This window comes from Epinephelus fuscoguttatus, linkage group LG7, assembly GCF_011397635.1.
Source record: "Epinephelus fuscoguttatus linkage group LG7, E.fuscoguttatus.final_Chr_v1".
In the NCBI taxonomy this organism is placed as follows: domain Eukaryota; kingdom Metazoa; phylum Chordata; class Actinopteri; order Perciformes; family Serranidae; genus Epinephelus; species Epinephelus fuscoguttatus.
Window position 1 is genome coordinate 24,020,980 of NC_064758.1, and position 13,617 is coordinate 24,034,596.

General features: G+C 42.1%; 1 protein-coding gene across 1 annotated transcript in view; it reads right to left on the reverse strand.

Annotated features, from left to right (window-relative positions):
- The window catches only part of lrp1ab (low density lipoprotein receptor-related protein 1Ab), a 118,459-nt gene that overhangs the window by 7,329 nt on the left and 97,513 nt on the right, over positions 1-13,617 (reverse strand). Inside the window, exons 61-87 of the mRNA XM_049580070.1 lie at positions 12,057-12,245; positions 11,530-11,678; positions 11,181-11,274; positions 10,921-11,037; positions 10,637-10,756; positions 9,917-10,039; positions 9,699-9,824; positions 9,481-9,597; positions 8,195-8,301; positions 7,743-7,875; positions 7,432-7,554; positions 7,186-7,308; positions 6,880-7,017; positions 6,616-6,753; positions 6,353-6,472; positions 5,990-6,243; positions 5,705-5,883; positions 5,467-5,573; positions 4,431-4,550; positions 4,133-4,309; positions 3,843-3,983; positions 3,514-3,687; positions 2,592-2,753; positions 2,187-2,358; positions 1,860-1,961; positions 821-894; positions 646-739 (exon numbers count right to left, since the gene is read on the reverse strand). Of these exons, the coding sequence (XP_049436027.1) occupies positions 646-739; positions 821-894; positions 1,860-1,961; positions 2,187-2,358; positions 2,592-2,753; positions 3,514-3,687; positions 3,843-3,983; positions 4,133-4,309; positions 4,431-4,550; positions 5,467-5,573; positions 5,705-5,883; positions 5,990-6,243; positions 6,353-6,472; positions 6,616-6,753; positions 6,880-7,017; positions 7,186-7,308; positions 7,432-7,554; positions 7,743-7,875; positions 8,195-8,301; positions 9,481-9,597; positions 9,699-9,824; positions 9,917-10,039; positions 10,637-10,756; positions 10,921-11,037; positions 11,181-11,274; positions 11,530-11,678; positions 12,057-12,245 (3,673 nt within the window). The remainder of the gene's footprint in view (positions 1-645; positions 740-820; positions 895-1,859; positions 1,962-2,186; positions 2,359-2,591; positions 2,754-3,513; positions 3,688-3,842; positions 3,984-4,132; positions 4,310-4,430; positions 4,551-5,466; positions 5,574-5,704; positions 5,884-5,989; positions 6,244-6,352; positions 6,473-6,615; positions 6,754-6,879; positions 7,018-7,185; positions 7,309-7,431; positions 7,555-7,742; positions 7,876-8,194; positions 8,302-9,480; positions 9,598-9,698; positions 9,825-9,916; positions 10,040-10,636; positions 10,757-10,920; positions 11,038-11,180; positions 11,275-11,529; positions 11,679-12,056; positions 12,246-13,617) is intronic.

Here is a 13,617-nt window from a genome sequence, read left to right on the forward strand (position 1 = left end):
AAGGTTGTCAAATGAGCTTTTGACAAAAGGTCATTTGATCAAACCCAGAGAATAAACTGCAGCATGTCTATAGTGAAGAATGCTGGATTTTCACATTGCAAATATTCAGCTGTTTGCAAGCACATAAACTTTTTTTTATAGATGCACAGTTTTATACTTAACTATGCAAGCACATAGCGTAAGCCTAACATTTAAACATGTAAACAAGGGAAGGTATGGAGACGCAAGAAGGACGAAACACTTCGATTGTTTGTGCATCACCATCAAAGCTACTTCAGGTAAGAGTTAATATGTCCCTGTGGTGCTGAGCATGAAGCCCAGTGGGAGGCAAACAGGAGATGGCAGGCAATGACAAGCAGATTTCTACAATGACCAACAGAAAAGACAAATGGATTGACGAACAGCATGACCAATCTGACTGGATATTAAGGTAAGGAGGGGGACAGGATTTGTGGGTCAACATGTGTAACCCTATGAAGTTACCGCGAGCACTGAGAACGAGATTTGCCCGGCCATAGAGACCTGGGAGACAGGAAATAGATGGTTATCAAAAGGAAGGAGAAAAAGAGAAGCTAGATAGCAGAAAGTGTGAGGAACGGATGAAAAATGGAGTCTGGATGTAAAGTATTTGAAACCAGGACTCACCCGCGCATTCTCCGCTTGTACCACAAGATGGCACCAACCACCAGCAGTGCCAGTAAGAGCAGCAGAAGCACTGGGATGACGACGGAGGCAGTACCTGTGAGTGGACAAATAATGTGTGTAAACAGAATCAAAGTGCATGTTTTACTGACAGGACTGTCTGAACTGTGAAACTTACTTCCACTATGAGGATTAGAATCCACAGCAGCTGCTGCAATTTCACATCTGTATCCCCTCCAGTCTACAGGACACCTGGACACACAATCAGAGTTACAACAATGAGTGTGTGTGAATGAGAATGTGCCAGCTCCCTTATTGGATTATTCCTCACTTAACCTGGGAATTGTAATTTTTGCTTTTAATCTGTATCATAGATAACGTTATAGTCAGGGAGTGGAGGAGACTCTGATGCAGGGTATCTACACCTTCTTAAGCATCATATTCATGACATTTCAAGGCCAAATTCCCTCGAATTCAAGGACTCAACATGGCATGGTTTGAGGTTAATTACTGAGAAATGTTTTAAAGAAAACTAGCACGCTTTTAAGAAGCTCACAGACAGCAATTAAAAAGAGAAAGAGGCTCCAATGTCTGAACACTTCTCTATTGTGCTGTGTAGGTGGTGGCAGGTGGCGTGTGAAACAGTGACGCAACTGCAGGAGACGCACACACAGACAGCAGAACATGGTCTATTTATCAATGTTCAGTGAAAAAATATATAAATCAAAAGGACTTTGAATTTATATATTTTGTGTAAGAATAGAAATTAAACACATAAATGACAAATATCTATTTAGGACCTTGTTCTTTCCCTTCTTTTCAATTCATAAACTTTCAAGGATTTCAAGGATCTGTGGGAACTCTGCTGATATCTTTTTGGCAATAAACACAACTATTAATCCTTTATTATTTCCATTCAGTCACGCAAGGCTAAAATCCCCAGTACACTGGGTAGAAACTATAGATTAAGACAGTCTAATCATAACCTTGAATATTAAATGATGAATTTACAAACAGCATATCAGTAAATGCACAGGCAAATGAGCGGTGAAGCCCATTAACACAGGGTGGGTTGCCTGATTTGTGCACAGTAAAAAAAGAGGGGTAAAAAAGGAGCTGGCATGAGCCCTATGTGTATTTCAGTGTGAAAGACAGACAAGACAGAGAGAGTGTATTAATGTGTATTTGATTAGTGGTGGTCAAGTGATATATCTTACTTGCACTGAGGCAGCAGTGTGCGAGTGTCGACCGAACATTGGCCATTTGCACAGTAGTCCAAACAGGAGTAGCAGCTAGGTTGCGTCTGACCGTTGGGACAGCTAAACACACACAAACACAAACACAAACACACACACACACACACACACACACACACAGATAAAAAAATAATTATGTTGCTCAGTAACATCTCAGAGTCCTCATATAGCAGCAAATAATGTCCATGGTTTTAGAATGATGGGTGCTATGTTCAGGTGCCAGTTTTAGCATTCTTTGTAAAGTGAGTGATAGATTGATGTCTGACCACATCGTCACAGTGTACCCACCTGCAGGAAACCTCGCCTGAGGCTGACGTCAAACACTTGCCCGTTCCGCAGAATAGACATTTGTCCAGCTCACACTGGTGTCCGATGTACTGAGTGGGGCACAGACACAGTTTGGTGCCATTGGAGGTTTGTAAGCAGGTTCCACCGTTGTGACAGAACCCTTCACAATCAGCTGGGGATGGAAAAGAAGACATGTGAGAGGTGTAAACAGCTGCCATAGATTCAAACTTCTACCATAGGATTGTAATGGTAGTGGGGCTTTTTTTGTTCTCTGAAACAACAGAAAAATAGATATAAAAGAAGCTGAGAAACCAAACAGATTGTTTTTTCATCCATCCACAATCTACGGTGAAGTAAAACTCCTTAAAAACAATGTAGCAACCATGTGATAGTGCTCCCACTTACTGTACTGGCACTGGTCTCCCTTGTACTCAGACGGGCAGCTGCAGGTTGGCTGGTTGCCCATATTGACGGAGCAGTTGCCTCCGTTCAGGCAGTAGTCCTGACACGTGTGGCGGTTACAGTTAGGCCCTGTGAAGCCCTTTGGACATCTGCAGGTTGGGGCACCTGGGACACACGTAAGATATGAATTGTGAGTTTAAAAAAAATAGAGACAAATATAGGTGAACACAACTACAATGACTTACACAAAGCATATAGCTATGTATCTCAACAACTGACTTCCTTTACAAGATGCAGAATTTTACTTGACTGTCACTACAAGTTTACATTGATTTTACACATTATAGAATCAATGCAGAACTAGCACAGGACGAGAGTTGGTGATTTTTGGAAATCATCTGCTTCGTGTTCTCCCTACTGCAGCACTTGGGCATGGGATCATTACTACTGAATACTCCAGAGAGCTTTCACAGACATCAAAAGGATGGGTGGAAATTGTACTAATGATTTTCAGAGCAAATAAAACATGTTTGCCATCAGTGGCCTTAAATTACTTGCCAGAAAAGCATATCATTTCACATCAAATTTGCCATAACATGTTTTTATTCACTTAATAATTTAGTAGTTAGAAAGATTTTCCCACAAGGAAAAGTGCCTGTTGAATAACCTCAAGACAGACGAGGGTATTTACACTCACGCTGGTGTAACAAAATCATTACAGAGATGGTTTGTCTCCACAAAAATATACATAACTGAGACCTTGTTATACATCAGTTATCATTAAAAAGGAAGAAACTTCATGCTAAAGGGACAGTTCATCCCCCTGCTTAACTGCAAACTAAGTAAAGGAGCTAATTAAAAATCTGTGCAGGTTGGTCTACGGTGAATACATCAATCATTAAGTATGAGTGTGTTGTCTTCTTACCTGTATGAGAAGCAGTGCATGTGCCCCCATTCTTGCAGTAGTCCCGGCACTGGTTGATCTCACATCTCTCTCCGGTGTAGCTGGGCTGGCAGCGACACTTGGCCACCTGGCGGGCGTTGAGGAAGCAGCTCCCGCCGTTCTGACACTGAATATCGCAGGGCCCTGAAGGGGGAGCTGTGGAGAGGGGTGGGGGAGACTGCATTATGAATCAACATTTTGTGTGCAGCATCTGAACATAAAGCCACCCAGGAGTTTGATGAAGTGAAAGTAGGGTTGTTGCTCTACTGCCCAGCTATATGCACATCGGTGGACTTTATCTGCAGACTTACAGAAGGGTGACTGGGTGGGGCTTTGTCTCTCCACACATGTGCCGTTGTCAGCCACGTAGTTGTTGGGGCAGGTGCACACTGGTCCACTGGGGCTGAGCAGACACAGCCACTCACACTTCTTCCTGTCACATGGGTTAGTCACTGGTGCAGAGAGAGACAAGACATCCATTAGGCAAACCAGCATTAAATGTATAAAACCAGTTGTATTAATTTACATGACTAAAAATAATATCCATCTCATGACTTTCTTACTATACGTGTAGAAAGGCAAGAATCAGTATGACACTCACTCTCTGGCTGCTTGTAACGGTGGTAGAGGACAATGTCAGTGGCATGGTTGATGCCTGTGGTGAGATTCTCCATGGGGCCTTTGCCAAACTTGTTGACCCGGAAGACAAAGTTATTGATATAGGTGACCCCATATATGTAGTCCTCAAAGATATCTATGCTGAACGGATGGAGCAGGTCTGAAAATGAGAAGGAAAAAAAAAGAAGTGGGTTAAAAATAGAAAAATCTTCAGGCAATGTTTAATGCCAGATTTCTGATCTTTAATGTTTCAAATGATTTTAAGAAAAAAAAAACTCAACTGTTTTTGATGCCGGAGACAGAAATGACTGGATCAGAGCCATCCAGACGAACACTGCCAATTACTGAGAGTTTAGCATCTGCCCAGTAAAGACGCTCGTTGAAGTAGTCCACTGCCAAACCTGGAGAGACAGAACAGCCTTGCAAGTAAGACCTGACCAGTGTTGAGGAGTAACAAGTTACATGTAACAGCGTTATGTAATTAAATTATAAAATAAATATAAGCGTAATCCATTACAGTTACTAATCAAAATGTTGGTGAATACAAATAGGTTACACTGAATACATTCTTCATTCTTTTCAGTAAAAAGCTCTTGCAGTACGACCTTCATTCTGTTCTGTATAGCATCTTTTCACTGCACAAGCATGCCCTCTTTTGGCATATTTCCAGACAACACAGTCAAATACGAGCACCATCAAGGGTAAATGCCTTACAAGGAGCTGTCTTTATGTCCAGACAGGCTCCATTTATTTGGCAGTACGCGCTTACATTTTGAGTGTTGTTTTTGACTGGGTCTCTTGTTGTAATTTGCACTGCCTTTGAAATCAATGCCCATTGCTCTAAGCAACCTAAGTCTGCCATGCCTAAGCGGATGGCATTCTTGTTGGACAAGAACACCTGTCAGTGCTGTAAAGTCAACAACATTTTTTTTTTTTTCTGAAATCAGAAAAGGGTTGTAACAGTGCTCTACAGTGTAAAGCTCATTTACCAGTTGTAAAAATGCTGTTAAAATGCTCCATGTCAAACCTTCAGCTTTATATAACCTTGATGAAGTAATTAAAATAGTTACATTTCTTATTACATTTTTAACAGGTAACTAGTAATCTGTAATCCATACATTTCAAAAGCGACCCCAACACTGGACATGACAAACTATACACAATAAAGGGCTGTCATTGTGCTGCACAGTTCCTTAAAGTGGATCTATCTAACTGTGAATGTGGAGCAGGAAGTTGCTCAGAAACACGATGTGTGATTTCCATTCTCTGAACGAACCAGGGTTCCCATAAATCATTCAGTGCTGATGCAGTACTGACCTGTGGGCCACTGGATGTTCTCATGAACCAGAGTTTGTCTCAGAGTGCCGTCCATGGCAGCTGTCTCAATTTTAGGGTGGTTCCCCCAGTCTGCCCAATACATGGTGCTGAAGGGAATCACAGAGTTGTAACACATTATTACAAAACAAACGACAGTAAAAAGCCATGATAGAAATCGTATATTTTATATGACTGTTGCCTTGAAGCCACCATCAAAGCGCTGATCGCTGTCTCTTACCCTCTCTGTGGATCCACTACGATGGCGTAAGGCTCGTCGATCATACCAGAGACGAGGGTCTTGCAGTGCTGGCCTGACATCTGAGCCACTTCAATTACATCTCGACCAGAGTCGGTCCAGTACAGATTACCGGCCACCCAATCCACCGCTATACCTCGAGGCATCTTCAGCTCTTTGATCTGGACACAAACAAAAGGTGGTCATAGCATGCTCATGTGAATGTGTGTGGTGTTTTTGTAATATGATGGAGCATTTTTGTGTCGTACACATTTAAACTGATGCTACCTGCAGGTTGGTGATCCTGCCCTCACTCGAGGAGGATGATGATGGTCCTGGAAGTTCATACGAGGAGATGCGTCCTGTGTGCCAGTTGGTCCAGAAGATGCGGTTCGTCTTCACGTGCAGGTCCATCGCATCAATACGTACACTCGCATCACCCTGGAAGGTCTGCTCGTAGCGCCAGTTAGGCATGCCAGGGTCCAGGCTGCGGATTTCATTGTCATCGGCTATGTACAGAATCTGTCGACTGCTGTTCATGCCTGGAAGGAAAACAGAAAAAGTTACAAGGATGGCCTCTGAAACTAAAGTGAACAATTACCAAGAGAAAGGACAAGCAGTGTTTATAACAGATGTAGCTCTGGTCCTCACTGTCGGCCTTGCAGGTGTCATTGATCCTGGTGAAGTACTTGTGGCAGCTGCATTTGTAGGAACCTTTGGTGTTGTTGCAGATGTGGGAACACACTCCGAACTGCAGACACTCATTCTTATCTAAAAATGGAGAACCAGAGGAAAGTCATATTAAACAGACAATTATAACTGCCCAGTTCCTTACCTCCAAAGCGTTAACATACTCTATGATTTAGATAACTGAAGTGAGTCATCGGTTGTCAGGTGAAGTGTTCATGGTTTACCTCCACAGGTGTGGTGTCCTGTCTTCTGGAAGCCTGGTTTGCAGGAGCAGAAGGAGTCTGTGCTGTTGGTGACACAGTGGGCCTCATCTCCGTCACCACACTGAGTCCTGTTACTCCTACAGTCATTTAGTTTGGTGTCTAAACACAAAAACATAAGTCTGTGAATTTTTAAAATTTAAGGGATGATCCTGCTGATGCTTAAACAGATCTAACATCAGATCTGTGATGTGCTGTGATACAGAAATCAGTTTTGACATGAGGCACCTGTCTTGCAGTTGATCTCATCAGAGCCATAGTCCTCACAGTCGTTGAAGAAGTTACAGCGCAGAGTGGAGCTGATGCATCTGCCGTTGGCACAGAGGAACCCATCTTTTTCACATGTGGGAACAGCTGGAGGAGCCTCTGTAGACATATGACAGCACACACACACACACACACACACACACACACACACACACACACACACACACACACACACACACACACACACACACACAGGTAAGCAATCTGTTTAATCAAAGACGAGAAAGAGGGGGAATTCACAGCGATCTGAAAAGCTCTACAACTTACGGCAGTTCAGTTCATCTGACTTGTCGCCACAGTTGTTGACACCATCACACCTCTTTGACACCTGCAGACACACACGGTCGTTTTGGCAGCGGAAAGCTCTGGTGGGAGGACACTGGAACTTCCCTAAGAACCGAACAGATAAATGACAAGAGGGACGAAGAAAGTAGAGAAAAGAAAATAGGTAAGGACAAAAGATGAGGACTGAGAGACATTTAACATGTGTGTGAATCACAAGGCTGCACTCACTGCACTCTTCGGGATTCTCATCAGAGTTGTCTCCACAGTCATCCTCGCCGTCACACTTCCAGGCGAGGGGTTTACACAAAGTGTTGTTACACTGGAATTCATCCAGAGGGCAGAGACGCCCAGCTGAGAAAAACAGGAAGACATCTTTACTACTTCTGTGGTAGATACATCTTTTCATGGCGTTTGCCTTTAGGTGTTTCACATTCATATATATATATAGGCAGACATGGTTAAAAAAATCTGATTAGAATAGTAGTAAAAATAAATAAATAAAGTCAAACCAACACATATAGACACAAACATGCACTTACTAGCACTGCCACAGTTCTCCTCATCGCTGCCGTCCATGCAGTCGGGGTCAGCGTCACACCGCCAGCGGATGGGGATACAGTGTCCGTTCTTACACTGGAACTGGTCGTTGTCACACTTCAGATCACAGCCATTCTGAAGAAACATCATAATCCACAGGATCAGCTTTTATTTTTAATTAGATATTTTTTGGGCATTTTTTGCCTTTAATGGACAGGACAGTTAAGTGTGAAACAGGGAGAGAGAGAGGATGACATGCAGCAAAGGGCCACAGGCTGGACTCGAACCCGGGCCGCTGCGGCAACAGCCTTGTACATGGGGCGCCTGCTCTACCACTAAGCCACCGACGCCCAGAGGATCAGCTTTTATACTCTAAATACATACAATATAGCTTTTTTTCCAGATTAATACAAAACATTATTTTAAAGGACATTGAGACTTTAAGTTTCTTCACCTCATCAGATCCATCAGCACAGTCGTGGTCTCCATCACACTTCCACCTCCCGGCAATACAGCGGCCGTTCGTGCAGGCAAACTCGCTTTCTGAACATTGTCGAGGCACTGCAGAGGATGAAAGACAAGGTGACAAGGTCAGTGACATAACACACGATTAAACACTCCTAACAGTGAGCTACGGCTGCTCTAGCCTTCAGCACAAAGACAGGACAAGGGTTAAAATAGCCACAGAGAAAGACTCTAGACTTGTGATGCGTGGATCAGCTCTGACATCATTCCAATCCTCATGTACACATAAATCATCCACCCACAATCCACCCGAATGAATTATCTTCTCTGATTTACAGGCCCACACTCTACCAGTCCCTGTGGGCTATGTTGCTTTTTTAGTTATGCATTGTTTTGATGTATGAGTGTTTTCTTTAACAATTTAATGATTAGAGAGGCTGCTCTCAGTAACTGTGACTGTTTCCATGTGCGCAGTAATGTCACTGCAGCAAATATGGTGGGACATGTGAGCAGCAAATCTAAAAACTGTAACTTGACAGGAAACAGAACTAAACATTTAGCTTCTGTAAAAGTGAAGTTACGCTGCTGATCCTCGTGCATAAATGCACACAGCATCTCTCTTAATGGAGGTGCCCTTTTAGTTTCTGCTGCTGTGATGCTGCAAGTATTAAACTGACTCAATATCATGAATTAGCATGATCATATTACCCTGTTTTTAAAGAAATGAACATTTATTTACACTTTAAGTTCTTTAAGATATAACTGCAAACCGCGCATCAGTACTGTAAACACTGCAGGAGGTGACGTGAAAGAATGAAAGGAGGTCATTAACATCAAATATAAAGTCTTATGCAGTGGCATCTTGTGGCAGTAGAGACTAAGAGCACCAATGTTACAAAGTTAATCTGTCAGAGCTCAGCTTGCAGACTCTCACAAGAGGGTGGGGATCACAGCTGGACAGGAGCATGAGAGTGGACACGGCATGGACACACAGCAGAGAGGTGACATATGAAGGTGGAGTGACTTACCTATGGCTCATGCCAACAGGACAGTATGAAATGAAACAAACATCAGTTGAGGTGAGATGCATCAGAAATGACAGAGAATGGATGTTAGTGCTGAACGAGTAGCTTGTATACACAGTTAACAGGTTAGAGGTGCAAAGTGAGTATGCTACCAGTGGACAAGTTATGAGTGTAAGTGACACTGGACGAGGTGAGATAACAAATGTTGACAGTATGATGGTGTTGTCTCCAAGCTGAAAGTGACACCTACTACACTTGTCTTCATCCGAGTTGTCCCCACAGTCGTTGTCATAGTCACACTGCCAGCGACCTGGTACACAGCGGTTGTTCTTACATCTGAACTGGTACGGCTCACATGTCCTCTCAGCTGTACAAATCACAGAAAATGTTACAGTCGATACAATAAAATCAGCAACAACACAAGCCTAAAATTGCCTCTTCTTTTCTAAAAAGAGATGATATTCTTACCACACTCCTCTTTTGGCTCATCTGACGCATCACCGCAGTCATCCTCGCCATCACACTTCCAGCGAGCAGGGATGCAGCGACCAGAGTCTTTGCATCGAAACTCGTCCACACCACAAGTCATCTGGGCTGGAGAGGGAAACATTTGGGGGTGGTTACACTTAAGAACTAATCAGGATGACTCAGAATAAACAAAATGCTAAATAAAATGAAAGTCTTACTGCAGTTGGCAGGCTCATCAGATCCGTCCACACAGTCATTGTCACGGTCGCACACCCAGACACGAGGTATGCAGCGTTTGGTGATGGCACACTGGAACTGGGTGGGTGCGCACGTGACCTCAGCTGTGGGAGAGAATGACAGATTTATAGTTACTACGTGAAATAAAGCATCAAAGTGACAGAACAGCATATCAGCGCAGGCATTATAGTATATATAAAAGCCCATATCTGCCAGTGTGATGGAAAATAGATCCCGAAAGTCTTGTAATGAGAAACTTACTTGAAATAATGAGTTGGTTTCTCAAAGTAATGAGAAACATTCTCGAAATGATGACTTGACTCTCAAAGTAATAAGTCAATATATCAAAATAATTAGAAGCTTTCTCCAAATAATGAGCTACCATGTCAAAGGAATGAGTTTGTTTCTCAAAATAACAACATAGTATATCAAAACAATGAGAAGCTCTCTCTAAATAATGAGTTAGTATCTCCAAAAAATGAAATACTATCTCAAAATAATGATTTAGTATCTCAAAATGACTTAAATATCTCTGAATAGTAAATGAATCTCTCAAAATAGTGACTAACTTATCTCAAAATAATTAGACACTTCCTCAAAATAATGACTTTCGGGAGCTTTTTTTTATTGCAATGGTGAAATCAAACTTTCATAAAATATATAATGCAATTAAAGGGGGAAAAAAAGAAGCTTCTACTCACGGCAGTCCTTTTCGTCCTCTCCTTTTCCGCAGTTGTCCTGGCCATTACAGCGGAAGATACCTGGGATGCAGCGGCTTGGGTGGGAGCATTTGAACTGGCTGGGCAGGCAAACGTGAATATCTGTAGTAAAAACAAACAAGTAGCAGATTTGAGCAATAAAGAGGTGATGGTAGTGTACAAGAAAAAAAATATACAGGGCAGGATGCAGATTATATCAAATGTGTCAGACTATTATTTGGGGATGAAATGCATTTTTAAAAAAAAAAAAAAAAAAAAAGACATACCGCAGTTGGCCTCGTCAGAGTTGTCCTGGCAGTCGTTGTCTCCATCACAGATGTAGGCGGGATTGGTGCAGATGCCTGTGCCACACTGAAACTGCCCTGGCCTGCATTTGAACTCAGCTGAAATGGGGAAAAAAAAGCATAAATTGTAGGAGTCACAGCAAAATATTTAATCCCAATATCAAATCAAAACAAATCCCAAACATGTCACATGTTACAGGAATGTGACACACCATCGTCTCCTAATTATGTTAAACACTTACGGCAGTCTGCTGGCTCATCCGACCGGTCACCGCAATCGTCCTCTGTGTCACATTTCCACCAGAAAGGAATGCACTTGTCGTTCTTGCATACAAACTGCATTAGGAAGAAGAAAAATTAATCAAAGAGATGATGGGGCATAACACCAGAGCTCCTCTGCTTCGACGCTGTTAACAAAGCAGGAGCTAGATACTGTAGCACTGGGCAGCCAGCCAGCTGTCAATAGACAATCACCAGGCATAAGCAGCTCATCAAACAAAACACAGCGAGACACGGAGATATGAAAATCCACTTATCAACTGTAGTCACTCCGTCATATTCACAGTGATGATGTTTACACAGCCTCCTCACCTGGCTAGCCGTGCAGTTGGACATGCAAGTGCGCTGATCGTTGGCCAGGTAGAAGTTGGTGGGGCAGGCACACTTGTAGCCTCCTCCAGGAGAGAGGAGACAAAGGTTACTGCAGCCGCCGTTGTTCGTCTGGCACGGGTGGTCGAGCACTGGAAAAGACAAGGGAAAAAGGGAGGTGTTTTAACGTCTGGCTGCACCAATATGTTTTTCAGCACAAGGTTTAATGATAACTGGATTAAAGTAGGGAAAATAATAGTTATGTTTTTGAGAGTGTGTGTCTTTGCATCTTCATATTTATTAACACATACAATGTATTCCTACACTGTAACACACTTAAATGCCTTTTAAAATCTTCTTTGGACTAGATGACTACCATTCTCATCTTTTTATACACAACCAACATCTGGACCAATGCTCCAGCTAAAGATTTATTTCACAAGTACAAATATACACAGCGGGTGTACAATGACCTGTGACTGTGAACTAGGGCAGTCATTGCTAGATGCTTCCTACAGTGCGTCTCTTACCCGGGGGCTGGCGGTAGGGATGGTAAATGTGGATGTCCATGGGCCGATGCAGGGTGCTGATCAGGGTGGTCTTGTTGGTACCCAGAGACTTATGAGCTCTGTTGATGGACTTTGTCTCCCAGTCGGTCCAGTAGATGTGCTCCTCAAACAGGGTCATGGCAAAGATGTGGGGGATGTCTTGGCTCAGAACTGCAAAGAAACAGAAAACATTAAATCATATTATCCACAAGCCGTTAGGTTCAGTAAATCTATCACACTAAAAGTTTCCTACTGTGAGCCCGTATTTATATTCTGTAAAAATGTATGTGTTGGTAAGACATATTGTATAGGTTCTGATGTTATTTCATTTTACACAACAGTTGCTGTATTTTTCTTATATTACATAGTAGTAAACTATGCTACGGTTATGTTAATATTTACAATTATTTCTGTGTTAGAATACAGGTATAAGTTGTTTATGACAGGTATGATGCTGTAAGGCCGTTAACTGTGCATGACAAAATGAGACTTGTAAAAAGTTGTGCTTAAAGATAACGTGAAATTTACCTAGGTCTGGATCATAAGAAGTTTTAAACTCTCTTGTGCAGTGTTATATTGTGTAATAACCTGTAATATGTAACAATACATAGGAACAGAACATCATGTCAATAGTGGACTAGAACCTGGGTATGTTCAATGACCACTAAAACTGTTATCCTAAGTAATGAATTTGTATAACAAACAAATACACTTTCTGTGTCCAAAAATCTATCTTTTCCTGATATGTTGACATTTTTAGCTTAAAAAAATCTCGTCAATAGTTAACACTCTGCTTTCCCAAAGAGAGGGACTTGACGTGTGCATGAGAAGAGGAGGAGAGGTGTGCATACAATGAAATTATACTAGCCTCTAATCAAATAAATTTCATAAAACATGTCTCAAATTTTCATGATATCCTAGAAATTCAATGACCAATGGAAACCTTAATAAAAAAAAAATAATAATAATTAGACTTTCCTCAAAGAGAAACTGTTGGGACAGCCTTGCACTGTAATTATAAATCAGAGGCAGGGTGGGGAGCACAGCTACAGTGGCTCCATGCTATCTTGTTCTTATGTAATAGTTTCTACACCTCATTTGGCTTTACACTCTAATTGCACCTTTTTCTGCTCCCATATTCTTGACATTTTGTGTGTTTGCTCTCTGTATTTGAGGTTGGCGCATTATGGAAACACACCATTAGTTTCTGTTGTAAAACACAGCAATCCAAATACATCACACACGCATGGATCGGCACACACAAGAAGACACATGAAGCACGCAGTTCAAAACACCTAGGTGACCATGGTTTCAGTATTGATTATAACAAGTGAGGTGCTTTAAAGGACTAAAATGTTGTTAGCATGTTTTACGACATCGGGTCAAACTGTTATATTAGTCAGATTAGCATGAAGCTCCCTTTGGTCAATCCTTATCTGAATTCAAACAAGTCTTATTCTGCAAACACACAAGGGGCCACACTGGTGTTTGTGAACGTGTGTGTGTGCACGTATGTGTATCTAAGGATGGCTGAATATCTCCC